At 43.2% G+C, this 26,933-nt stretch overlaps 1 protein-coding gene across 1 annotated transcript in view; it reads left to right on the top strand.

Moving 5' to 3' along the window:
- PKP1 (plakophilin 1) overlaps positions 1–25,480 on the top strand; it is a 46,353-nt gene extending 20,873 nt beyond the window's left edge. The window contains exons 4-14 of the mRNA XM_009972894.3: positions 5,039–5,183; positions 6,881–7,088; positions 7,826–8,003; positions 10,120–10,234; positions 11,446–11,601; positions 11,705–11,881; positions 13,760–13,913; positions 14,426–14,612; positions 19,487–19,571; positions 20,881–20,981; positions 22,020–25,480. Coding sequence (XP_009971196.3) covers positions 5,039–5,183; positions 6,881–7,088; positions 7,826–8,003; positions 10,120–10,234; positions 11,446–11,601; positions 11,705–11,881; positions 13,760–13,913; positions 14,426–14,612; positions 19,487–19,571; positions 20,881–20,952 — 1,477 coding nt within the window. The 3' untranslated portion in view covers positions 20,953–20,981; positions 22,020–25,480. The remainder of the gene's footprint in view (positions 1–5,038; positions 5,184–6,880; positions 7,089–7,825; positions 8,004–10,119; positions 10,235–11,445; positions 11,602–11,704; positions 11,882–13,759; positions 13,914–14,425; positions 14,613–19,486; positions 19,572–20,880; positions 20,982–22,019) is intronic.
- The last annotated feature ends 1,453 nt before the right edge of the window (positions 25,481–26,933 follow it).

The following is a 26,933-nucleotide window of genomic DNA, read 5'->3' as shown; positions in this document are numbered from 1 at the left end:
CAAAGTCAGTTCTCAATGAGCAGCACTCACATTTCACCACAATACAGATCTCTGGAGTGAGTCCTTCTACCCAATAGAGCTGGGAGGGAGTCTTCTTGGTGTCCAGGACTCCTTCTCCCTGGAACCCTTCTCCTTTTTGGGCTCTTGTGACATGCTGCAGATCTGCAGCCTTTCGTCCTGGAAACTGGCAGCAACAGTGGTTTCAGTAGCTGAAGACTCTGCATATTTGCCTGCTTTTAACCATTTCCTCTGATGAGTGGTACCTGCAACATTCTCCAAGTGACAGTGTGTCATTCTTGAGCTAGCCAGATTTTAGCTAAATAGCATGTTGCAATTCACCCCCAGTCAGGAAAAAAGTTGCTACATCCTCCTTGGTCATCAGGTAGCGATAATGAAAAGCAGTAATAAAGAATGTGATGTTTAACTCGGCCTAGAGAATTCTGAGTTTTTGTCCCGCTCAGCTGAAACTTGAGCTATGAGAAAACTGTGGTTACCACCGGCTGACATTGTATTAGTTCTGCTTGCACATGTGCTGCACGTAGTGCTTCAGATGCCACATGCTCAGGGGACTGACAGCCCAGGCCAGGCCAGATTGTGACACGTGGTGGCTGTGGCTCTGCAACAGTCTGTGCAGTAGTCACCTGGTTTTGTGCATATACCACTTCTTTAGGAGATGCCTGCATCTGAGATGGGTGCCCCTGTTGCCCTGGCAGAGATGCAGTCAGTGCCCGACGGAGCTTAAATCTGAGGTAGGTCAGTGAGTGCCTCTTGGGTGACTTCAGGGGAAACCCAGGTGCCTTAGCTGGAGACATTATTGAGAGGCCAGCCAAATCTCACCCCTTGTGAAGGATTCTCATTTGTGAAGATGAAGAGGTGAGCTGGGGTGTCTGCAGACATTCGCCAGCTTAAGGGTGGCTGATATAGATCAGGAGCCAATAACGGAGACCTACAATATGCGTTGTCTTCCATAATACCACATGCATCTTTGGCCTCATTATAAGATAGATGTGGATGCATTTCCCTTTGGTGTTCTCTGAATATGGGAGAAAAAGACTAAAACACGTCATTAGAGATCATGTGAAAGCATGTGTCTCTGAAGGCACTGGGAAATATGTAATATCTTGATGCTACTCTGTTAAAGGCCTAAATACCCTGTCTGGCAGCTATGGAGGAGGCAGTAAAGGCTGGGGCAACCCTCTGAATTTTCCATATGGTCTTATTTGTCTATGGTGATGCTGACTTGGCCCCAGACAAGCTGTAGCAGCCTCTTTGAGCTGTGGCTAAAGTTCAGGGACAGTAAGTGTGTATTCTGTAAGCCTTCATTCCTATGCAGGAGCTCAGACTCTCTGGAAATACTATAAACAGTGAAAACATGTAAAGATTATTGGAAAAGTCATAACAGGTACTGAGGGTGTTTTCTCTCTTTTGGTATAAAGAAAGGTGATCAGTATCAAAACATAAATTCTCCAGGGCTGTGCCACACAATGAAAGCAGAACCAAGTACAACGATAGGCACCTTCATTTTGGTTTGTTCTTATTTGGGATAAACTGGCTGTAAAAATTACTGTTTCACAGTGCTGGCTCCTTGTGATGTGAACTTGTCTGCACTGTGCATCAGCACCCAAAGCAATTGCTGTGAAGCTGCGCATGACGGTGTCCTGGCAGGGTTCATATCCTTGCACATGGTGAGGATCCCCTCATCCTTGGCTCAGTGTCAATCTGTGCTCATCTTCCCCAGTATCAACCCCTCAAGCAAATCCTGAGGGGAAGCTCCAGCTGAGCTTTCAGTGGCATCAAAACTTTGGTACCATGTCCCAGAGGTGGACATGGCTGCCTGGCATGGAGCATCACTATTCGGTTTGCTCCAGTGTGGCCTGACTCTAGAAGGCTTGAATATGCTAGATACTCTGTTTTGAGTGTCTCCACTCTGATTTTATTAAGAAACAATGGAATCTGTTAGAATTTTCTGGGTTCCTTCTCTCCTGGGACTTGTAGCCCCAACAACAAGGATGGAGACTTAGATCTGATTAACACAAACAAGATGAATGAAAGGCATTAGTATCAAGTGAGGGAATTTGCCTTCTTGTGATACTGATCCTCTTAAGTATTTGTTTCCCTTCCACACCTGAATCTGATCATCTAATTTGTCTCCTGTTGAATCATTTCTAATTGAGGTCTCTCCCTATTCTGATTGCTTCTTTCTTGTGGAAGAAGAACAACCTTTGGAGCTCTTCCTACCAGGCACATTGGCCCAGGTTGGGGATGGCCACAGTCCAAGATTTTGTCTTGGAGCAGGCTGTTGTTCCCGTAGTGTAGATCTGGTTAGGAATATCCCTGACTGGCTGATGAACAATCTCCCATTAGCATGGGCTTTGCCAGGGTGATTATATTCTCAGCTAGGACAAATCACTGCTTCTTCTGGGGTGGCATGGCTGAGTCCAGCTGCTCACTCTCTGTGAACTTCTCCTGTTGGTGAGCCAGCAGGGGAAATGGAACCTTCCCCATCTTTTCCCACACAGAACTGGACTTGGGTGCCTAGTTTTTCTCTGCTGAAGGAGGGTTTGGCCCTCTTATGGAGTGGATGTGTAGAAAATTGTCTACCAAGTAGACATCCTACTTTCTCATAAAAACTGCATCCGATTTAGTGATTTTCTCAATTTGGTAAATTAAACAAAAAAAAAAAAATCACCATGATTATATATGCTTCATCACCACTGACCTGGTATTTTTATTAACACACCTCCCACCCCACACTGCCAGCCCAGGTATGAATTCTCAGAGAAGCCCCTCTGACACTACTCATGTTGGATCCATTGCTGTCTCAGCTCTATTGTGTGTCTCAGGAGCATGAAAAAGGCTAAGAGAAAATCACAGCATCCTGGATCCAAATCAAAGATTTCTGAGGTTCCATAGTTTCTAGTTTAAATTTTGTCTTTCCAGTTTTGTGTTTCCTTGTTGCAAGTGTAATGGAAGTTTCTTGGAGACAAGTTCTGAGAGGTTCAAACTGATGAAAAATCATATGATGAAGTGATGGTTTATTGCTAGTGTAGAAATAAAAGTGGAATGAGATTCATCTAACCTTAGACTTTGAATGATTAAGGTCCAATCGAAGACTGTTGTCTGTCATTCTTGTATACCAACAGAGGCAGAGGTATCTCCAGAGGGGGGATCTGTCTGTCTTAGGAAGAACGTCTAAGACACAAAGGCAAACTGTTCTTTGGAAGCAACTATTTCTCTCTATTGACTACACGGATGCTAAAATGAGTAATTTAAACTGAGTGCAACTTTATACCAGTGAGGGTAGGGGAGACAAACCAGTCTTTCATGGTGTCTTCCAGTGTCACAGCATAATTGTTGGCTTTTGAAATTTTGTATGAAATTTGCCATAGAATTGTGGATCTTATTCACTGGCCCTTGTTGTGTGGAGGTGAACCTTTGGATGCTCAAGGACAAAATAATTTATCTTATCGTAAGCTGCTGGTGGTGGTGACCACGCTTGGGTGTCTTTTCTAGACCTTTATTCTTAACATTTCTTTGACACAAAGTAAGTCTTCATATCCTCTGCCTAGAAGAAGCCACTCTCTCATAGTAATATTTAATACTTCAAATGTAATAGGTTCATTTAAAGAACTTATTAATAATCACTCTGTTTTGTTAGTCTATTGGATTGTCTGAAGATGATCAGCTCCACTACGTAGTCACTCACTAATATGACATGGAGTAAGTGCTTGTCTACAAATTAATGTGGTTCAAACAGGAACTGATCTCCCTGATCTTCAGGTAAAACTTCCCATCAGTCACAACTGGATCTTGAACAGGGAATAACAACAGTCAGACACAACGATGACCTAGTTGTCCTAGCAAAGCCCCCACACTTTTTGATTTCATCCACTGTTAACAAAACATTTCCCGTTTGTATCCCGTCACTGCTGAAACGGTAATAACCGAACAGGAGTTTGGGTTTTGACTCTTCTCAGTCCTGAACTTTGTGTGGTCATTGATGCAAATCAGTGCAGACACTGCTGCCATGCAGAGGTGCTGCTGCAGCCAGATGCAGGCCTAAGGTGCAAGGATGTTAAGAAGAGGTAGTAACTTTTATTAGACTAACTGATATAATTGGAAACACAGACAAGATTTGCAGTTCAGAGCCCCTTCGTCATTCTGAAAGTTTATACTCTTTTCTAGTTTTATGTGATTAAAACATCACAGATGATTCTAAATAGGTACAAACTAAAGAGAGATGGACCTTCATATTTCTAAAAAAGTGGACAAATCTTCAAGTGTTTGTATTTTTCCCAAGATTTCAGTCCTGCTCCAAGCCAGGGGTATTCATGTCCTTCCTCTGGAGTCTGTAGGCACATTCTTTACCTATAACAGGGGATGATGACAGTGACCAACTTTTATGAAGAGCTTGGAGACTAAAAGTGTAAACATACCATGCGAGCAGGATGTCTCAGTGCTATTAATAGCATTTCATAAACTCAATTTTTGTCCACCCCATCACTACAGACATGCTTGTTGCCTTTTTTCTAAAGGATATGCTCCAGCCTCCCAAGACCATCAACTGCTCTCACAATTTTGCTTCCACTACATCTCACTTCAAAGGATCACATGTTGTGGGAAAAGCATCTGCTTACTTTAGATTGTCCTAACAACCTGATGTATAGTTTCACTCTTGTCTACTAATTCTTTTATTTGAGGAACAGTGAATACTGGTTCTGTGTTCATTAAACCTTCCACTTTAGACATGATTAGCCATCTAGCACCTCAGCTGAGCTTTTATTTTCTGTCTCTTGTTTCTGGATAGACTGGATCCATAATTTATTAGTCTTAGTGTCCTCCACTGTCTACTTTCCACTTTTATCTCTTTTTTTGAGTCAGAGAAATGCACTAGGGTTGCATTTCCACTAGGTTGTGGTTTAAGCAGCGATGTGATAACATTTTACATTCTGTAATTGATTCCTTCCTAATAAGTCCCAATACTGACATAGCCCTTTTGGCTGAGCAGTCAACAATGCTGCATTTCTCTTTAACACAGAATATGTGGTGATGAGATAGACGGCGGTACAATGACCATCCAGAAAGCTATACAACTCCTGTGCTCCTCTGACGACAAATACCAGGCCATGGGTGCTTATTACCTCCAGCATACCTGCTTCCAGGATGAGTCTGCCAAGCAAGAGGTGAGCAAACTCCTTCAGAGCTCTGCTGTCACACTGGATGTGATGGCACATGATGGGGATGAAACTGGTTTTCCTCAGTACCAAAGATTCATAGGTACCCTTGATTTTCATGATGGAGCCTTATACCCCATTAGTCACACTCAGGAATTAATTAAGTAGATTTTCCAACTATTAGTGGCCACTTTCTCTTAATAGCAGTCAGTCAAGATTTTAACACAGGGGAATAGTTACCACGCAGCAGAGGGGACTGTGTAAGATGCTGTGACACAGATTAGTGGGTTTTGGTCACACAGGAGCAGCCATCCAGATGCAGGATCCTCTTCTGGATGCAACTGCACCCCATTACACAAGAATCTTTTGCTATCTCAGAGCTGCAGTGTCAGAGACACACAAAATTGCCCTGATCTTCATTGTCCATTCCTCAGTCACATTTCAGCCATTTTCAGCCATCTAAGCCAGTGGGGTAATTAGTGATCATGTACAAAGATATCTGATCAAACAGAAGCCCTTCTTATAATGCATCTTATTTTTCTTATGCTCTTACTCTCCAATTACTAAATTTATGCCAATGTGCAGCAAAGAAGGCAGTCTCAAGGATGGATTTACTGTAGCAAAACTGTCACAAAAGTTCATCCCCACTCTGGCACGTTTGCAGTCATGTAAACATGGGTTTATCAAGGTGTCATCCCTATAGAGGTGGCTTTCCATCTCCTGGCCACAGTAGTGGAGCTGGACATACTAGCACGGTGTGGGGATGTACCTCTGTGCCCTTGCTGGGGCTGAACCCAGGTACCCCAGCCCAATTTACAGTCGCTAATTGTGAGGTGGCCACACCCTTCATTACCGTTGAAAACACTCTGTGAGTACTGTCCCATCACTTCCCAGAAAGATGTGTCAGAGCAGGTATGTGAGTCATCTGAGCGCACCCTTGTTTTCTTTCCTTTCTAAAAGGTGCTCATTCATTTTCTATTGTCAGCAAATCTGCAGCCGATGGGTTGGTTTGCGCCAGGAAGGGGCTCCATGCGGGATCATGTCCCCAGGAGACCTGGTACAGAGGACATCCTACAGCGGGAGCCCTCATCATTTTGGAGAGCTCAGCTGGAGGAGTTTGCCTTCAAACCTCCCTGGCATGTGTGTGGTGTCCTGCAGGTCAGGGTTCACACCCTTTTTCAATTCTGCCCCTGTTGAGTACTGGAGTATGGCCCGGTATTGCTTCTGGCTGACCTCAAGGGTGTTTACACTGTGCCTTGACCATCCCTCTAAGCTCAGCCTGTGATTTCAGGATGCAGATAAATTACCACATTATCTCATTGTTTTGCTATAAATGGCCTCTACAGATAGGCAGAGCAACATTTTCACCTGATGCAAACTGATGGAGGTAGGTGAAAGTCTGTGGGAGCAAGCACATTTACATCAGCAAAGGGTTCGGTCCATGGCCATTACTCATAGACATCCACTTCTAGAGTTTAAGCTCCAACCTCGAGGCCAGCACCTTTGTGCTCATGGTATCTATGGCCTGAACCAGACATGCCTTCTGCAAGTTCTAGACGTCCTTCACTGCTAGGTCTGCTTTTCCAGCTCCCTTGAGTATGTGCCACATTGACTCCATGCATTGCCAAGACAGTTCTGGTTGTCCCCGTCCCAGCGATGCTCTGCTCACCCACCGTGCTGATGGCAGCATGTCTTTCCTGGAACAGGTCTATCGGCTGGGGGGAATCGCCAAGCTTGTCGAGCTCCTCCGCAGCACGAACCAGAACGTACAGCGGGCGGCAGCTGGAGCCCTCCGAAATTTGGTCTTCAAGAATCCAACCAACAAGATAGAAACCCGGCGGCAGAATGGGATAAGGGAGTGTGTGAGCCTCCTACGGAGGACAGGGAACACTGAAATTCAAAAACAACTAACAGGTACGCGGCAGACTGCTCAGCCTTCAGCAAGGAGCATGCTCTGCCCTGCTTGTGGTCCATGTTGCTCCAGCACGTAAAGGCCCAGTAGCCATGGTGCTGCCATACCACAGAGATGATGTTTAATGCTCCTGTCACAGCGAATGGCAAACTAAAATGGAAGGCAGAGGTCCTGGACCTTCAATGCCCCATAAGGGTTCCTCACATCAGAATTGCCCACTGGGGGAGCACCTGTCTCAGGTTTCTCCCCACAGCTGTGGTCACCCTGCCATTCTCATGCCTTCCTGCACCCCTGACCCCCATGCTGTTCCCAGGGAAGGTCAAGGGTGCTGGCAACCCCCATATGGCTGTGCAGGTTATCTCATTGGTGTCCCGCCGTTTCCTGAAGAATTGATGTGAGTTAGTTGGTGCAGGTCACCCTCAGCTGTGACTGAGGTCTTCTGTGCAAAGGATCCCTGGAGAGATGCCTTCTCCCTGCAACCTGATGGCAATAAACACCAATTCTGGGAGGAGGGAGGATGCTTAAATGCCCGCCTCTGCATGATACCATGTTCCTGGTGCCCATCCTGCCTGTCTCCCATAGACATGGATGGAGACTAGGGTTTAGGGCAGCCCCTACACCCTTAGTTAAAGAGCGATGGAGTGAAGAAGTACTTTGTTGCTGGAGTTCACCCTGTCCTAAAGAAACTTTCTAATGTATGGTGACTCTCTGCTTGACTTGTCTCTCACCTCTTTCCTAGGACTGCTCTGGAACCTCTCCTCCACTGATGAATTAAAAGAAGAATTGATACAGGAGGCCCTCCCTGTCTTGACAGACTGTGTTATCATCCCTTTCTCTGGCTGGTCTGATGGCAGCTGCAATAGGACAAGAGAAATTATTGACCCAGAAGTATTCTTTAATGCTACAGGATGTTTGAGGTGAGTCATCAAGCAGGGACTTACTGTAGCTTGTGCCTGTTGTCAAAAGCTGAAGCTGTCTAAATCCTCTTACAGTAAGTTAAAGACATGATTATTGCAACTGTATTAATAAAATGTTCTGCTTGAGAAAGCTTTTCTGGCTAAGAGAAGGTGCAGAAAAAATTACATCTAAAATATTTTTCCTAGTAGGATTTTTTTTTTTTTCAAATATGTCTGTTCTTGCTAAGTCTTTGCCCAAATAAGCTGCTTTGTCACAGGAGAGCTGCAATACTGAAACCTGACAGTGTTCATCTCAGACCAGGGAACTTGACACTTTTTACCCTTAGATTTTTTGAGGCTTCCAGAGAAAATTTTAGTTACTAGAAAACAAACTGGTTTGGGTTTTAGGTGGCGAAAAGACAGAATTTTATATGTGGGGAAAACAATCATTTTAATAATTGTTTTAGTACAGAGCAGTCCCATTGCCTTGGACTTTTCCTGGCTCATTTCATCAGGTGGGTCAGCTACAAAACAGGAGGTGCAGATTGAACCCAGAGTAGTTTATTTTTTTCATGGGAAAGCCAGAGCCCTTTTGTAGAGGATCTTCGCCCTGACTTGCTGTTTCTCCTACCACCCTCCTCCACTTGGATGCGAGCTCCTTGTCTTACTGAGAACAAGTGGGAAAAAAACAAAACAAAACAAAACAAAAAAACCCTGTATAATTAGGTACTTTCATCAACTGAAGCTCTCCCCGAGGGAGCACAGCACCAACCACACCCTTACCAGACATGCAGCTAGTAGGAACTGTATCTACTTATGAAACGAAATGGGTGAATATGGTAGGGGCCTTTTGAGACATGATACTATCTTCTTCTGTGGCTGGGAACCACGTCTGAAAGATAGTGAGTGTTGCTCCCTTCCCTGTCTCAGAAGGCACCTTCCCCGTACAATTGCACATCAGGATGTGTGGTGTACATTGCATATGGGGTACTCCACTTTTAAGGCCATGTCAATCTACCAATGCCACAAAATATCCTATTAAAATGAGGGAAGGAGTATGGTGATTTGTGAAAGAATGTAAAAGGACCTCTTTGTGGAGCTTAACTCAAGGCAGGCTCTGTCTTCTGAGACTTACCGTAGTCTGTGGCAGTAATATCCAACATCCCCAGCGAAGACTGCCAGATGCAGGTCAGTGAGGGAGCTCAAAAGGCTTGTGGGAGCAGGACTGGGGAGAAAACCAAGTAAGGAAAGCAAGTGATTGGGTCCAGAGCCCCTGCTCCAAGGGGTGAGCTGGGATAGCTCTGACTCACTGCCCTGCCACATCATAACGCAGAGATGAGAACAGCCTTGGGTTTGCCCTGGGCTTGAGCCATTGCTGCTCAAGCATTTCTGGATTGCAGATGAATTCATGTTAATGAGGAGGCTGCAAATCACAGTGAACATCAAATCCAGTTCTGGAATGCCTGGAGTGAATATCTCACAATGACTGCCAACCTCTCTTTGTTTTTCATTTGCAAGCTACAAGGCAATAAAACAGGGAAGAAAAAACCCAACAAAACAACAAAAAACATTTCCTGTTACTGGAAAAACTCCTCTGTCCTGGCAGACACTGGTGCTCAGGATATGTTACAACATTACAAACTGGTCAATCCCTCTGGTTAGAGCAATTGCTGCTCTTCAGCCTCTCTGCCCGTTTCGCACACAAATATTGCTGTTGAGCCTGCGTAGCTCCGTGCTTACAACCAGATGCACCTTCCTAATTTTCACAATAATCCCAAATGGTCTTTATTCAGTCATCTCTTTGGAAACAACTCCAAGGAGGCGATGAGTCTGTGTAATGTCACATGCATAGCCTGTAAGGCAAAATACTGCCAATAGTTACTCTCACTAGGAGAATGTCTTCTATGCAGATCTCCTTAACAGGGCATTTTCTTAGATGAAATCAATCCTAAGGATCAACAAGAGAGCACCACCAGTGCAGTCCTACAGAAGGCTTCCAAAATGAGAGCCTTGCTGAATCTACAAAAATATCCTTAAATTCAAAGACAGTCATAGCTAGAATAGAGACAAGTAAGTGAACCCAGCTAATCCTCTCTCCTCCTTCTCTCCTGACATGCTCTGTGATGGCTTTCTTCAGAAACTTGAGTTCTGCAGACATGGGGCGCCAGACCATGAGGAATTACCCTGGCTTGATTGATTCAGTCATGACTTATGCCCAGAACTGCGTGGCTTCTAACCGACCTGATGATAAGGTACCAGATGCTCACCCCAAGCTGTTTGCTAGAGTTCAGCCCCATAGTTAATAATTGCAACTTTGGGAATATCTCAAAATCCCTTTCAAACAAACACAAGATGGGAATGGACGCTGTAGCTACTCTTGTTCTTCCAAATCCCAGTGTGATCTGTTGTATGATTGCAATTCCTATGGGTTCTGGGTCTGAAGTAGAGGTGGGTTTTACAATTTCCCTTACCAAACACAGAGACACAGCAAAATATATTGAGTCCTGAGCCCCTAATATGTTTTCCTCCCTCCCCCACCCACCTTGGGATCGTTTCAGCATCTTAACCTCCATCTCTTGCTCTTCCCACCACCACATCTCTTCATCCAGCAGGACGCAAGTGTATAAGCCCCAGATTGGCATGACATTCAGCAAGAAAGCAAGGAGCTGGCATCTTTCTCCCAGTCCCCTAACCGTGACTCTGATTGTTATGTGTAAACAGCATTGACCTTGGACAAAATAGTGTTTATAGCCACATTTTCAGGAGTTCAACACCTGCGATACTAGCCAGACACCCTAAAGTCTTCAACACCATCAAAGTACCAAAATTATTTCAAATGAGCTCAGGATTGAGCAAATCCTCTTTTGGGGGCAGTTTTTGTGAGAAGACCAGTTTCAGCAACAAATACTGAACATAGCTCTTTGGAAATGCAACCACATATTTTGGTGTTGGTTACAGATGTCTATCTAGTGAAAATTCTCCCTCGCTCTTTATGTTGGACACTGGCATTCAGGTAAAAGAGGTTTAAAAGCCTGTTTGTGGTAAAAAGTGTCCCCTAATCTGTAGCTGTGACTTGGATAAAGTCACTGAAAGTTGACTATGGCAAGAGGAAGACTTTCAAGATTTGGCATTTCATAGCGAGTAGTTTGATATAACCACTCTCTGCACCCTTTTTTCCTGCTTAACTTGTCTGTGGCAGTGGGACCTAACAAAGTTCACTGAGTCCATCAGCTCACTGAGATCTGCAAGATGGCATTTGGGCTATGTGACCTTCAGTCTAATCTACCTCCTTCTTCCTTCCCATCCATTGCTACCTCAAGCAGGGTCAGGAGCTTATGTAGTGTAACTGCTAAAAAATCTGATTATGGCATGGTATGTGTCCTTTCTATAGCTATAGCAGATACTGATCCATATTTTTCTGCCTAATGTGATGCTTGCATTTGTATTCTGGGGGTGATTTCAGTCTGTGGAGAATTGCATCTGTATCCTTCACAACCTCTCCTACCGCCTGGATGCCGAAGTTCCAAACAAATACACCCAGCTCAACCACATGGCCCGCAGTGTTTATATGGACAAAACTCTCACAGGCTGTTTCAACAGCAGGAGCGGTAAAATGGAGGTAAGATGCCTCACAGATGGCTTGAAAATGTGATATTCAGCCCCAGGCAGGGGCTGCAAGCAAAGAGCAGGATCTGAGCTTCCAGTTTCTCATCTCTTTGTAGAATGATGAGTACGGTGTCCCCCTTCCTGAGGAGGATTTTAAACCCAAAGGACCCAGCTGGCTCTATCACTCTGATGCCATCCGCACCTACCTGTCCCTGATGGATCAGAGCAAGAAGGATGCCACCCTGGAAGCTTGTGCTGGAGCTCTGCAGAACCTCACTGCGAGCCGAGGGCTGGTAAGTGCTCCTCTCTCCTGCACACACGCAGCCAAACGTGCCAGCACTTTATGGTAATCAGAAAGGAAAACATCCTCCTTTAAACCTCAGGGCACTACTACAAGCCTTTCCACAGTGGATGCTTCAGCTGAGGTATTATTAATGCCAAAAACAGGGTCTCATGGGAGGGCTATAATCAGTATCCCAGTGGTCTATCCCAGATCCATAAACTGGGTTTCCAGGTTTCTCCAGTCTGTTGGTCATACTACCATCACCTACTGGCATTGGCACCCTTCCCCCAGGACACCAGTGATGGTGTGTCCAGATGTGCACATGTGGACAGATGTCATTAAAGGAGAGAGAAAGGTTGTGCGTGCACCACCACCTGTGTGTGTTTTTTAAGTGGGAGGTGGCTCTAATAACAGGGTGGGTTGTGCTGTGGATTGTGGCTTGTCCTCACATCAGAGCTGCTTGTAAAATTGCTCTGACAGATGTCCTAGCCCATAGGTATGGCAGCGTGGAGGTGACATAGGCTGTGTGACACCATGGGTATTGCAGGAGCTAGGGCACAGCGAGGGACACGTCACGACAGCAGCTCTGCTGTGCCCAATATCACTACCATGGGCATGTCCTTGCAGGCTGTGTTCACGTGAACAAACCTCAACTTGTCTGTTTGTGTCGAACTTCATCAATTCCAATTTAAATAAGATGGCTAAGGAGATAAAGAGATAATTATTTCATACGTAGGAGAGGTGTGTCACGTGTGTGAAGCGTTCCACCCAGAAACACGGAGTGACTCACGCAAGGAGCTTTCGCTGCTAGGACAGCATTAGCCTGCCAGCTCTGATCTCCTGGGAGCTTCTGTTACAAGTCTTTCAATGTGAAATACTTTGGGAACTTCTTTTTCTATCAGTTAACTAAGCAGTGCCACTAACAACAAGGTGGAGAGAGGCTGTCACAGTATGGGTAGAGCTGATCAGAGAAATGGGGCCTCATGTGCTTCATGGAAATGAAAAGCCTTTCAGCAATCAACATCATTACACAAGAATGTCTTTTGGGCAGGGGGAAAGAAAACAAACAAACAAACAAGAACCAGCTCTGACAGTGTTGAGGCAACTTATTTCAGCTGTCTGGAATGGAATGGCTGGAATCTTCCTGGATGTGCAGAAGTGGCTTCTCCTTTCAAGGGTCTTATTCCAGCTAAGAGCTGGAGTTGGGATGGGTTGCTGGGTTTGCTGTCACCTGAAGGAAACGGAAACTGAGGACAATCTTACAAAGCTAACTATAATCCTTTAGCTTATAGAGGATGGTTCCAAGGCTCTTCTCAGCCTCTGCTTTACACATACTAGTCCTGCTGGTGTGACTGTAATGTGGCATGTGTGCCTCTTGGAGCATGGGAGGGAAATTCGGTCTCAGCCCACTGGAAGAGGGTTGCCTTCCAGCCTGTTCCCTCCATTCCCATGTCACTGTTGATGGGCATGTGTTACTGGTGGCACAACAATCTCCAGCAGCCTTTTTGGTGGGGCAGTAGCTGAGAAGTTCAGTTTAAACTCTGTCCTTAAGAGGGCATTTATTAAGGGTGCGTGCTTCAATGTCCATGAACACTCATCTGCATTGGATACCTCCTGAGATCTTCTAGATTTACATAAGCAAACACAAGTATTTTTGGTCTTCAGGGATAGATGTACCAGTCATATCACAGAAGATGAGAGGCTGGCTTTGCAAATGTCTGTGGAGAAGAGGGGTAAATCACAAAGTAAGTGGGATTATGGTAGCAGAAGAAGGTATTATACAGATGCTTATTTTATAGTTTAGTCATGTTTGTCTGGCCCCATGTATCATTCCAGTTGTGTCCTCCTGGCATTAGAAGTCATGAGACATCTTTCTTCTGTCTCCTAGATGTCCAACGCAATGAGTCAATTGATTGGTTTGAAGGAAAAAGGTTTGCCTCGCATAGCACGGCTCCTGCAGTCCAACAGCTCTGAAGTTGTCCGGTCTGGGGCTTCTTTGCTGAGCAACATGTCCCGACATCCTGTTCTCCACAAAACCATGGGTAGGTAACTTCCACCACAGTGAATTCCAGAACAATGTCTAGTTTCTAACTCTCTAATATCTTCTTATTGTGTTTTGTAAACCCCATAATAGGACTTAAACAAGCTGTGAAATTTGGCAAAGCAATGTAGTTTCTTCTGGCCAAAAGGACAATTGCGGGTGATATCTTCAGGCTCAATTAATGAAATGTGTGCTATCTCAAATTCTCTGCAAGCATATGGTATGCTTTATAGACAATGACAAAGCTGCAGGATCATGAGGATAATAGTGTTTGGGAACTGAGTTGGAACTGACTACCTGTGACCAATATCATTGCCCTCCCAGAGGCCTGCAGCACTCGTTTTGTCTCTGAAAATCAAGTGATGACTTTTATGCCATTACAGTCCAACATTATTAATGCCTCCTTCCAGAGATAACACTGCATCCTTTCATTGAATAGTGCTAACACAAATAGTATCATTCACTTGTTCTAGGTTTTATTGAAATGTTGATTGGAACATTCCACCTTTTTAGCTCACCAGGTGCTCCCAGATGTATCACGTCTCCTGTCATTCCAGTCTGGAAATACCAACAGCTATGGCGAGATCATGACATCAGCTTGTTACACTCTAAGGAACCTCATCATGTCCAACCCACACCTGGGAAAATCTTACTTGACAAGCAACATGCTAAATAATGTAGTAAGCTTGTGCCGAAATGGGTGAGTTTGGGGCAGAAGGCATGGAGAGGGTCATGAGCAGACATTTTTATGCCCATACGCTCTGTGCAAAGCCAGATTAACCCCAGAGCCTTCCCAGCACCCTTCAGAGCCATAGTAGAGAATTATTATTTCCCTGTGCTTGCAAATTGAGAGCCAAAAATATTCAAGCATGTTGGTAGTCAGAAATCCTCAGAGGTGGTTTCTTGGAAACATGAGCCATCCAGGGTGGGATTTGTAAAGGGGTCTCAGGAAATTTGCAGGTTGAATTTTAAGAGATTCGGAAAAGAACTGGAGCACTAACATCTTAAACCCTTTACAAAATTCCAGCCCTCAAAGCAGGGGATATCAGTACCCAGCCTGACTCCCTAGCACTTGGGCTTCCCACTCACAGCTTCCTGCAAAGCTTACCATGAAGGTCAGGTCTGACATTCAAACACCGCTGATATACTGGGATTGTGCTTAGCTTTAATGTTCAGACTTGTTCATCTTTCTGTTGAAACATCCACCTTAAGTGGCAAAGATGCAGCTGTGATGATACATATATATATATATATATATATATATATATATATATATATAAAAAAATAATATAAGTACCTCCCCTGCTCTACTCACATATATTTTACAACAATTGAGCAATCTCACCGTATTTTACCACTTTTTCTTTTAGGACTTGGTTTGAGATTTGGTGGTAGTAATTCTGTCCTGTTTGTTATCCATACTCCCCACAGCCCTGTGAAAAACCTTGTCAACCCTTGCCATACTATTTTTTCATTTCTGGCCAAACTGGTGCTGAATTTGCATGATCTTTGACTAGTATTCTCCTTCCTAGACTTTAATCATTCCTGACACCTGTCTTTGTTTTAAAATGCCTTATACAAGTAACCTATTTTTTTTTTGTTGTGAAAAGACATTCTCATGCCTTCTTCATCATTCTTTGATAAGCCATTTACAATCTACCACTTGTTTCATGGCAGCAGAGAGACTCTCAGTCATTAGAAGTGGCCTCCTTGTTTAGTTTGGACCTCAGCTAATGAGCATCGGTCAGTTTGATGATTCTACATGCTTCCATTCTACAACAAGCCCAATTAACATGAAACCCAGCCCTCTTCATTGTTTTGAATGGTATTTACTTCTGCCTAAAGTCCCACTTTGGATCCCTCAGACTGGTCGTCAGCTAATTTACTACTTCAGCAGTGTTGCACAACTGGGGTTGTGCGTACCTTAATTGTCTTGACTGCTTTGTGTGATGAGCTTTGTTTGCAATGACTCACTAAACTGCAAGGAGTTACTAAACTCCGAAGACATCTTCAGTTTGTTCCTCCTGTCTGTATCACAAATTCTTTCTGAGAAACTCCTCAGTTCTTACAATGTCCAAATTGTTCCTTTTCCTCTATTATGCATTTCTGTCCCCAAAGATTTTTATGCTGTTCAATTCTTATGAAAACATGACAATTTACACATAGGACTAATCTTACTTATTCGAGCCATATAATTTCAGACTGTTCCCACAGAGCAGATGTTAAAGAGATCTCCCCTCTAGTGAACTGGACACTTGCTAGTTCACAAATTAGCTAACTTTTACCACTTTCCTGTATAGTCTGTGAAGATAAAAAAGAAATTTTAGGGTGGGATTTTTCCAGTCCTATGTCAGGAAGAGCCTCACCCACTCCCTGATGATAATAACTAGATTCAGCACTTTTACTGTTGCCTAGGCTGGATGCAGATCCCATGCTCCCCACACTGATGCTGATCGTGGTGAGTCCCACGCTATCCACCTCCTCCTTCCCAGCACCACAGCCAGCAGAAATAGAGAACATAGGAGGTCTCACTGGTGACCAAATCACCACAGAGAACACTGTGCCATACAGCACCTTGTTAGTATTTTGCAGAGGTTTCTCTGTTAATCTGCTCCAGTTTCCCTGTGGACACACATCCCTCACCTCCATCATTGGTGTTGGTTTGGTTGGTGTGACTGCACAGTGCCTCCCTAGCACAAGTTTCTTCTGCCACTCAACAAATCTTTACCTATATTTCTGAACTTGTCTCTCATTGTGTTTCAAGCTGTAAATCACCAGTTTAACGTGCTCAAACAATTTTGTATTCATATTTTAGAAAGAGCTTCCAAGTTATAGACAAGTAAGTAATGGATCTTTTCCTTACCCATGTTCTTCTCAAAAGCCAACCAGCACTCCTCAAAGCTGAGGTGTCTTTTTCTTGATGTTTCTTTTAACTGTAGTCTGAGTGAAAGGTATAAATGGTTCAGCAGTTTATCTGATAGCTATGGCCTCTTCTTCCTGGAGCATCCCAATTAAACAGTTGTCTTTGTCTCCTGCATATATCCTCATCTATGACACAGGCATCATTGTGATTGATGATAATGTTCATCAACACTTCTTTATTTTTAATCCAAATTGCAAAAATATTGAGTATTACCTTCTTTTTCTGGTGGTGTTTCTGTAAATCAGGCTACTGTTACTGATTTATTGTGATGTCTGATGTCCTTTTCATCTTTCTTCTCCAACTGTCTGAAAAATATTCTTTTGCTCATTTTCCAGCAATATTATTTCACTAGTAAAATTATATTTTTTTCTCAATATTTCTACTGGCTTCACTAAAAACTTTTCTTCAAAATCTCTTTCTGTACTTTAGAGCATCAGATTTGCAATTCATCTCACAATTCCTTTATTACTGATTTGTTTCAGTTTCTCTTTGTTCATTCATTTTACACAACTTTTCTATTGTACAATTTAATTTTGCAGTTTAATTCTACCATAACATTTTACCAAAATTAATCTTTCAAGAAACTCAGGTCTTTTCTTGATTTTTTTCTCTGGAAGAGAGTTCTTCTCATCCACACACTTCGAATTTCCCATTTCTTCTGAAGACTGCAGCTTGATATCAGTTTTGTAAACTTGTCCCATCCTGAAGAAATCCTTCTTCCAGGAATTCCTTGGCATGTTCCGTGACATACATAAGATTCTTGATATCTTTTTCATTTGAAGAAACATTATTTTCCCCCATTATTTGACATGCATGTACAAAATCCTTGTCTTTTTTGCTGACCTCATGCTTCCCGTCCTGCCCCACCATCCCCTTCTGATTAGGTTATTTTTTGTGTTTTGTTGAATAAATAGTTTTTTGGATGACTGCTGCCACTGCCACCAGTAGACATATTCCTTGTCTTTCCACAGTTTTTAAAAAATACTTCTATTTGTAAAAAACAGACTGTCCTTAAAATCAATTTTGATTTTCAGGAAACTTGATTTTAAGAAAATTTTTCCCCAAATCATCTGTCTTTGATACTTTAATCCATGTTATACACTGCTATAGTGACACATTATTCCCAGCACTTTCACATAGGATATCCTACTTTACATATTGAAGTTGTCACTACAGCTCCATCAGCTCATGCTTAATCTTTTTATGCCTAAATAGTAGTAGTAGATACTGTACGAAACAGAGTCAGTATCAATCCTTCAAATTAAGAGTGGAGAAATTCTCTTGTCTGAATTTGTAAATGTCTCAGATACCAGATGCTGGTAATTTTGGTTTGGAAAGAAAAAATCTTTTGAGGTGTGCTCAAATGATGAAGACATGATGGCAAAAATTATGTATTTGGCACCATTAGAAGAAAATGATAAAAAAAAAAAAAAAAAATTACTCTAGCTTAGAAAGAGAGAAACATCATAAAACAACATATCCTTGAAAGAGAGTGTCCAGGACATGCCCTGACCATCTAATCATAGATATTTTTGGATTTATTGTTTTTTAATGGCTTTTCAGCCATAAGCAATATCTTAGCTACAAAATTTTATTTTAAACATAGTCATTGTGGTGACAGGGCACAGGGTGGTTATAACCAGAGAAGTGATTTTGCAATAAAACCTAGTTCTTCCATCCCAAAACATTGCTCAGGAATTCCTGATTGTCTGCAGCTCCCCCAGTCTTCCACTCAACACCAACGTGTACAAGGTGCACAATTCCTTTGGAGTTTATGACCAATTTAAATTTTATAATTCCTTTAGTAACAACTACTGTGTATGTTAGAGAAATGTCCCAAAATTTACCCAGTGTGATTACATTCCTGACTTTCACACTCAGAGGACGGTGCCTGCAAGTCCCAGGTTCCTGATGACCACTGTCAGGCCCATTTCTCATAATCGGATGAGGACTATTTTGAGGACACAGTGTTTTGTGAAGCTCTATCATACAGGGAAGGTCCTGAGTCTGGTCTCATACCTCTCTATCACCCTAGCTGAGACAGGCTGGGAGGTCAGGAGTCTCCCAGACAGGACGAGGTCCAGAAGATCAGGAGCAGCAACAAGAACCATCAAGGAGGTTTATATCTAGGCTGTTATATGAAATGTTCCAAAATTATAAAAGGTACTATGACTCACGGTTTCGGAGCTGTTACGTGAGCAAGTATCTATTAACTTGTGCTGAGTAAGGACTTATGGCTGCAGATGTTGTTATTACGAATGCTCCCATCTCCTCCGTCTTCACCAGGCAGTACGGAGCCCGTTCCTCTGCTGCCCTCCCAAGAGGTTTGCCCACACTGTTCCTAGAGACTTCAGGGAAGGGCTGGCACCATTTGCTTTCTCTTTCACTATCCCAAATTGTACACTCCAGAAACACTCCTTCAACTCAGTTTTCCACACAAATCCTCCCCTTTTTTTCATTTGTCCTGTTCTGATCCCAGAGGCTGAGACATGACATTGCTGAGAGAGCAAGGAAGGTTTTAGTGACAGTCCTCCATCAAGTCTAGCCAGCCTCCCAGCTGGATATGGGCTTATTTAAGGCTGTCGGTAATGCATGTGAGATGCTGCTCTGTGGCCTGCCATAATTCACCAGGGCTGCTTTCATCTTCCCAGCTCCTGTCCAAAAGCGGCCGAAGCTGCTCGCCTCCTCCTGACAGATCTTTGGTCGAACAGGGAGCTCCAGAGTGTGCTCAAGCAGGTAAGGAAAACGCTTCTGTTTTTCGGCTGACAAGAACAACCCTGGTCTTGACTCACTCGCTGAAGCTGGTGAATTTGCAAAGGCCACGATTCAGCAGTGAGTACGGGCAGCGGCTGTGAGAGGCCCGGGGCACTGGGAGGACCACGATGCTGTCCAGCACATGGGCACCCGCCTAAGGTCTGAGCAAGAGGCAGCAAGTCACAACCACAGCTGCTGGGACTGACTTTAGGGACTAAGCGGATGGTGGCATGTCTGTGTTGGGCCATTTGCGCCCTGAGGATGATGCTAATTTAGGTGGGCTCTTTCATGACGCAGTCACCTTGCCCCTGGGGTCGATGCTGTCATGTGTGCACAGCACTGCTCTGTGCTGGGAACAGACCTGGATGTTTCACACTAGCTTGGGAGATTCCCTTCGTTGAAGTCCACCATGTAGGACCAGCATGTCCCAACAAATCCCTGGCAAGGTTCCTCCTCTCTTTCCCCCCATTTTCTTCTGTGTCCATAACCCTACCCTGTGGTTACATCACCCCTACAGTCAGGGTAAGCTTTTAAACCAAGAAGAGGAGTATTTAGGATTTGTTTTGCTCCCTGCAACAGAAACTGTGAAAGTGCAGAGCCAGACGAGGCGCCGAGCCAGCTTCCAGCTCCCAGTGGCTTTCTTTGAACAAGCTGGGTTTTTCCAACTCAACAGCAGCAGCACCTGCAGAGAGTAAAGGGCCAAATTAAAGAGAAGGAGTAACATCCACAAAGGGGAGTACCCTGGGGGCAGGAAGGTAGAGAGTACCTAAATATTGTTCTCATATTAACAGTTAGGGACTTTCTCTATAGCAGCCTGTGTAGCTTTGTGCCAGGTTCTGCTCAGGAGCCTGTGCCAACTCATTTTGAAGTGACTGAGTCACTCCTGTGTTCACATAGATGTTCATTGCATGCGTATACATCAGACAAGAACGTTGGGAGTCTGCAAGGATATATGCATCATATATATATCTTTGCTGTTTTTTCCAGGATGAGGAATAAGATGAAATAATATTCACTGAGGGATTAAGTAGAGGTTTCCTCCGGTAAAGCTGGAGAAGTCCAGCTCTTGGCGGATGGAAAGCAATGCAAATAAGATGAAGTCCATCAATAAGGGTGATGTATCGAAGTCACACAGAGGGAGGACAGAGGAGGTTGGCTGAGAATGAAGCACATTTTTTAAGTGGAGGACAGCTGTTCCAGTGGGGCAGGAGGCTCTCTCGTGGCAATAGATAGGTATTGGTTTTGAAACGGATAAGCACTCACTGCATTTTATATACATCTGCTTTTTCAGCAAGGATTTGATAAGAACATGATGGGATCTTTAGCTGGAACGACCTTCAGGACCCTCTCATCCAGATTTTAGGAGCCTCTCCATGCACGTTCAGGCTGCAGGTAGGAACGGGGCCCTTATGTGTGGGGAAGGGGTGGTTTTGAGGGCAAAGGAGCAGTGTGTGAACCCCATGAGCTTTTGCTATTTTTAATCTCTCCTAAAGAGGCTTTATGAGATTTTCATCACAAATCTTATCAGCCCAAAATGCAAAGCATTTGTTTTGATGAAAGGTCACAAGCTGTGCGGTTCCCGGGTTTAGTGCAGAGGTTGCCCACGCTGCACAGCTGTGCATAGGACAGGCAAAACTGCTGGACTTGACTACAGCTCGTGTGTCTTTCTTACTTACTTTGCCAAACAATAACTGATTAATTGTATTTTGACAAATTCACTCAGGTGGGGCTTTTCACAGGAAGCTCTCTGACTAATTTCACTCCTGAATTTTGAATAATATTATCCAGATAACTGTCAGTAATACACAATTAATTCCAGAACATGCTATGGCAATAACCATCACCCTTAGGGATTTTTTGAACACTTAACAATCCATCTGTAAGCCTCATGTCAAAATTTAGAACTACATGCTGTCATCTGAAAAATCCCAATAGAGAAACCAGGTTAGATAGATCATGGGCAGAATTTTCAGGGCATCGTTGTGGTTTTTTATTCAGTATGAAACGAGGATTGACTCTGTAAGGTACTTTTAATTCATAATTCCTAATGAAGGGAAAAGCTTTAAGCACTGTTCAAATATCAGATGTCTCTATGACGGGAATTGAGATTATCCAGAATGAATAATTTGTTCACCTTCCCCACATGCTCTTTGTAATCAAACTAAGCACAGTCCTTAGGTTACAGAAAATAGTGCAAAAGTCCATTTCTTTCCTCTGCCCAGGTACAGATTTGACTTCTTGCTCTGTTGGGATGTTTCCACTGAGATTCAGAGGAGCATGGAAGTCTAAGGGAAAAAGCTATGGGCAATACAGAAAACGGGTACAGGCCAAGAAAAAAGATTAAAAGTTAGGTTTGAATGTAATGAAAAGATTTCTTGAATGCTTTAATTACCTGGGGTTTTGGTTTTTCTTTTTTTTTCTCCATTTCAGAATTTGGAACTGATTCATGTCCAGGAAGACAACCCTTTCACAGTTACTTAGGATGTTAAAGATGTAGAGTGTTTCTGAGTTTAACTCAACTGTAAAGCAAACTAAACATATGGATTTCATGTGGATGATACTGATATTTTTAAGCATTTTCTTCTTTTTAGGGGGAGAAGGGACTTTTACTGAGGTTATACATTCTTGATGTCAATAATTATTTTTTTTTTGCAAAGAGTGTGTCTGTGTAACTATGTATGTGTCGCTGTGTATGTGTGCATGCAGGCAACATACATGTGCACACGTGGTGAGTAGGATCTTCCTACAGGCTTAGTCCCCTGTTTTCCACCAAAAATGGTGTGAGTTGTGCAGTTTAACCCCCTTGCAGAGTTTTGTCCGATTCCACCTGATCTATGCACCAGATACTGCCACACTTAAAACTTGTCACGACCTATTTTTACCCACACATATAGAAATTGCCAATTATATGTTGAGTCCCCCCACTGCATATGGCCATTATAAACAGATACACACAACAATACTCTTCTTTACAAAGGCTGGTTATTCCTAAAATTTATAAACACGAGCTTCTTTTCTGCTTATGATTTTTTCTCCAGTGAGCTTTTATAGTTATTAGTATTTTCTTTCCTGTCACACGAACTCTTTATCTCAAGAAGCAAATGGACGTCTGCAAACTCTCTCCTGAGTCTCAGTAACCCTTCTGTGAAGCTATATGTGAGGGGACAATTGCAACACATCTGCAGAGCATGAATATTACCAGGTCCTGAACAATTTTGAGCACCAGAACAACTCAATCTCGTGACTGTACCTGGACAAATGTGGCATTTGAGAAGCTGAGCTGGAGACAGGCAAAGTGTTTTTCCCCTGGGATCACTGACTGCCACACAGGACTGAAAAAGTGAGGGATGTGACCTTTTTAATCACATTTTGTTTTTATTGATCAATGTAAAGAAATAGTATTAATATGCAAGGGAATGTAAGCACTTGTGTGAAGTCAGGTTTGGAAATATTTTATTTCTTGGGGTCTTTAATTACATGAATCAACCTGTGATGCTAAGGCTGTGATAGGGAACTGCTGAGCTCATTTTAGGACAACCCACTTCTTATGACAGTAACCATGTGATGAAAGAGGCTGATCTTCCCCTCTCCAGATGAAAAATATCCTCTACCTGTCCCCAGAGGGGACGCGGCTCAGACCCACAGGGAAAGGACCAGCTGGGGGATGCATTTGCTGGCTGTCCCCCACGCACAGTTATTGCTTCGTCAAACAGTGCAGGGGCACAGGACCCCATTTTACAAATACCAGGGGTGCAGGAGGTGCTTGGGAAGGATGAATTATGAGCTTGGAAAGGGAAAAAAACAGTCTCATTTTTTGCAAGTGTCAGACGCCTCGGTGGAAACCAGCATGTCCCCATTCACTTGACAGAAATGGGGTGATCCGTGCCCACTAAAGAACCGTCCATGAAGTTCAGATTTGCCCTAACACATCTCTAGAGCTAAGAAATGAGGTGGCGCTTGTTCATCCCCCATTTAGACCATAGGGAACACGTGTCCACAGAGGGAGATCATTTTCCAGCTGGTTTTTCTCTTGGACTACAAAGGGTGGCTTAATCTTGTGCACTTTAATGAGCAGCAGCTATTTGCTTGCCTTCACCCACGTTAAGTCGAGAGCTTTCTGTGCTGAGCTCCCAGCCAAATGAGGGAGAAAAAAAAGCACCTTTGAAGTGGAGAGCTAGAACCAGGAGAATCCGGTAGGACAGTTTCAGGAGCATTTAAAGAGCAGCAAAGGAGCCCCAGCCCTGGGCATACCCTTGCCATACCTGCCAGCTGTTCCCTAGCTGGGTGTATATTCTCAGATGTATGGTTCAAAATGTTTTCAGCAGGACCCAAGACTATGGTTGTCCAAAACGGTTGCAGCATCCACAGGCAGTATTGTTACAGTTTTGGTGTGAAAGTATGTTGCGTGCAATTTTGCATTCAGATTTGTTCCTGTAATTACATGTTAGACAGAAGTCCTGGGAGCTAATGTTTTTCTCTGTAAAATTAATTGGGGAAACCTAACTACAAAATGTAATGATGGAATATTGAGGAAATTCATTCTAATTGGCTGTTATTTGGGCTTTATTTTAAAACACTGCTGCTGCTTTCACCAGTAATGCAGTTTACTGAATCACTGTAGAAGACACAGAGAGCTGTAGCTATATGATCATTATCTCACAATTAAATTTACAAGTACTGGATATTTCATCAGTAAGTATTAGACTCAAAGAGATAGATACAGCATCCACATAAATTTTATTAAATACAGCAAGGTTGGTTTTCCAAAGCTAATAAAATGATAAAAATAAAATCTGTCTCCATCCTTAGAGATCTTCAAAACATGACTGGGCGTGGCCCTGAGAAATCTCATCTGGCTTTGACGTTATCCCTGCTTTGAGCAGGACAGAGCAGAGAGGTTTCTTCCAATCTAATTTTTTTTTTTTTTTTTATGATGCTGTATGTTACTGCTTTCATACCTCAAAATATAGCTAACTCAGAGAGCAGAGGGCTGTGCAAATTGTAACCACTCTGCCATCCCAGGGCTATTTTGCAGCTATTTCTTCCCCAGAAAATTCTCTGACACTCAACTCTTATTTTCCTCTCAGTCTCTCTTTTTAAAATCTGGACTACAGACTCCATCCAAGTCAGTGAAGTGACACTGATGTCCAGTTGTGAAAAGAGAAAGGAAAACCAGACTTATCAGAGTAACTGGTGTTGCTCTTAACCAGCAGTTTCAGGAGCTCAGTGAGGTTCCCTCCGTTATAAATGGATGCTGTTTTCACCTCCAATACAATTTTTTTTTCATTCTATGGAGGCACTGTTTCTTAAAGACATGTTTTTGACTGCGACATCCTCTTTGATGAGCTGGTTTCCTGTTTCTGGCTTCTTTGGGAGCCAAGGTAAGGTGTACTCCCAATGATAGGGACAAGGGCAGGTCTACAGCATGTAGCACATGCCCTGGATCGTAGTGATGGAGAATTACTGAGGAGAGAAGGACCATAGTTAGCAGCACCTTTAGCTCTGCTGGCAGCAGAAATAAGAGCAGTTGGGGCCTGATTTGTGCGCAGGACACACAACCATGTAAATAAATACCATACTTGTTTGTCCTGGGCCTAGCAGAGCTTTTTGGTCTATTTTCTCATAAATGCTTTGTTTGTTTTGTGTATGTACAATCCAACCCACCCCAGCATTTCAGAAGCCTCATGGACGAGTAGAAGGCAGTAGGCAGTTTTATTCCTCTCTGACCACACATCAGTTTGAGACCAACTTAGCCTACCAGTCCATAGCTATACAGTGTATTCTGTAAGATATAGGTATGTGAGAATAATGTATCAGAGTTTTGTTTTGGCTGTATTTTATGTATTTGCTTCATTGGAAAAGCTGAAATCAATAAAAATTGCTGGAATTTCTTCAAGCTTCCCATGTTGGATGGTTTTATTTTGGTTGTCTTGCCAATGTTAGCGAAGTATAAAGCATCTTTTTGAAAGGTTTATGAAAGTCTGTTACCCGTACCAGTGGTCAGTCTGGGCTGATCTGCCTCATTGCCAATACAAGATATGAAGCTGTAAATCCCATTTTCTCCACCATTACACCCTTGGCAAGCCCCGGTAGGTTTCTCTTCCATGAGCTTTTACAGTCGCCACTTCAAACCCTGAAAATTTTAATTATCAATAACAGCATTTGTGTCACTGCTGTATGGATCCAAAATTGTTTTAGGGAAAAAACCCACACCTGAGTTTGTTCTGAACCTGATTCATATGATCTGTGTTTGAAGATCCCTAGGTCTTATATTTTAAAAGTGTGATGAGCTGATCCTCCCCAGTTTCTCTTTGGTCCAGGATGGAAAGTCCCAGGTCACAGACCAGTTATTCAGGCAGACTCATCAGCTTGTCGCATGCAACAACCTTCTCTGAGCCTTTCCCAATTAAACTATTTCCTTTCTGAGATGAGGAGACCAGACCAGCATACTGTAAGCAAAGGGTGAGTAAGCTATGGGTTCATGTAGGGACATCACAGCCTCCTTTCTGTTCTTTGCTCCTTCTCTAATGATTCCTGACATTCACCTTGGTTTTTGCAGCTCTGTTGTGTGTTGAGCTGTCACTGGAATGGGCTGTCCATCATAAAGTTCCCTCCAAGTGGTCATGGTCATCTCCAAGCCCATCATTTACATGTGAAGATGAAATTATTTCACCCCATGTGTATCACTTAACATTTGTCTATGCTGTTATCTGTTATTTATCACCCTTTCCTTACTTGTTTATAGTTCCCCAAAATTTTATGTACACACATGAAGTCCTCAGGTATGCAATGATGTGGGTTTCCCCGTATCAGGTATAGGATGTTGTAGAAATCTTCCCAATTTATCACAGGCATCACAAATCAGAAAAAGTAAATACACGATCTTTCCTGTTCTCCTTGTTCTCCTTCCTGAGTACGCCTTTCACCCCTGATACTGGCCCTCCAGTCTCCATGGCAGACCCTCATATACTTGAAGATGCTCTTACTATTTATGGCTTATTCTCCTGAGTTCAGCTAGTTGTTCCTTCGACTTCTTTTGGGCATATTTAGTACGGTTTATGTTGAACTTGGTGCAGGCTATCAAGATTTTCCTAATTTTGTCTTCAGCTATTTGAAAGACACCTCCTGATAACCTCCCTCTCCTGCTGCCTAAACAGGCCGGCTTCCTTTTGCCTTTACTCAAGGGTTTCTTAACTGGTGGGAAGTATTGGGATTGTGCCTCAATATGATAAGCACAGTCCACATTACCTGTAAAGTTTAATTATCCCTTCAGTTTTCCCTTAACAGATATCATTTAAGTTCCCATTTCGAAAGATGAGTACACAGCAGTGGTATTTAGGCTTT

This window comes from Tyto alba, unplaced genomic scaffold (assembly GCF_018691265.1).
Source record: "Tyto alba isolate M040663 unplaced genomic scaffold, T.alba_DEE_v4.0 Super-Scaffold_30, whole genome shotgun sequence".
Classification (NCBI taxonomy): domain Eukaryota; kingdom Metazoa; phylum Chordata; class Aves; order Strigiformes; family Tytonidae; genus Tyto; species Tyto alba.
Note: the sequence above shows the minus strand (reverse complement) of the source record. Positions and strands in the feature narration are given on the sequence as shown.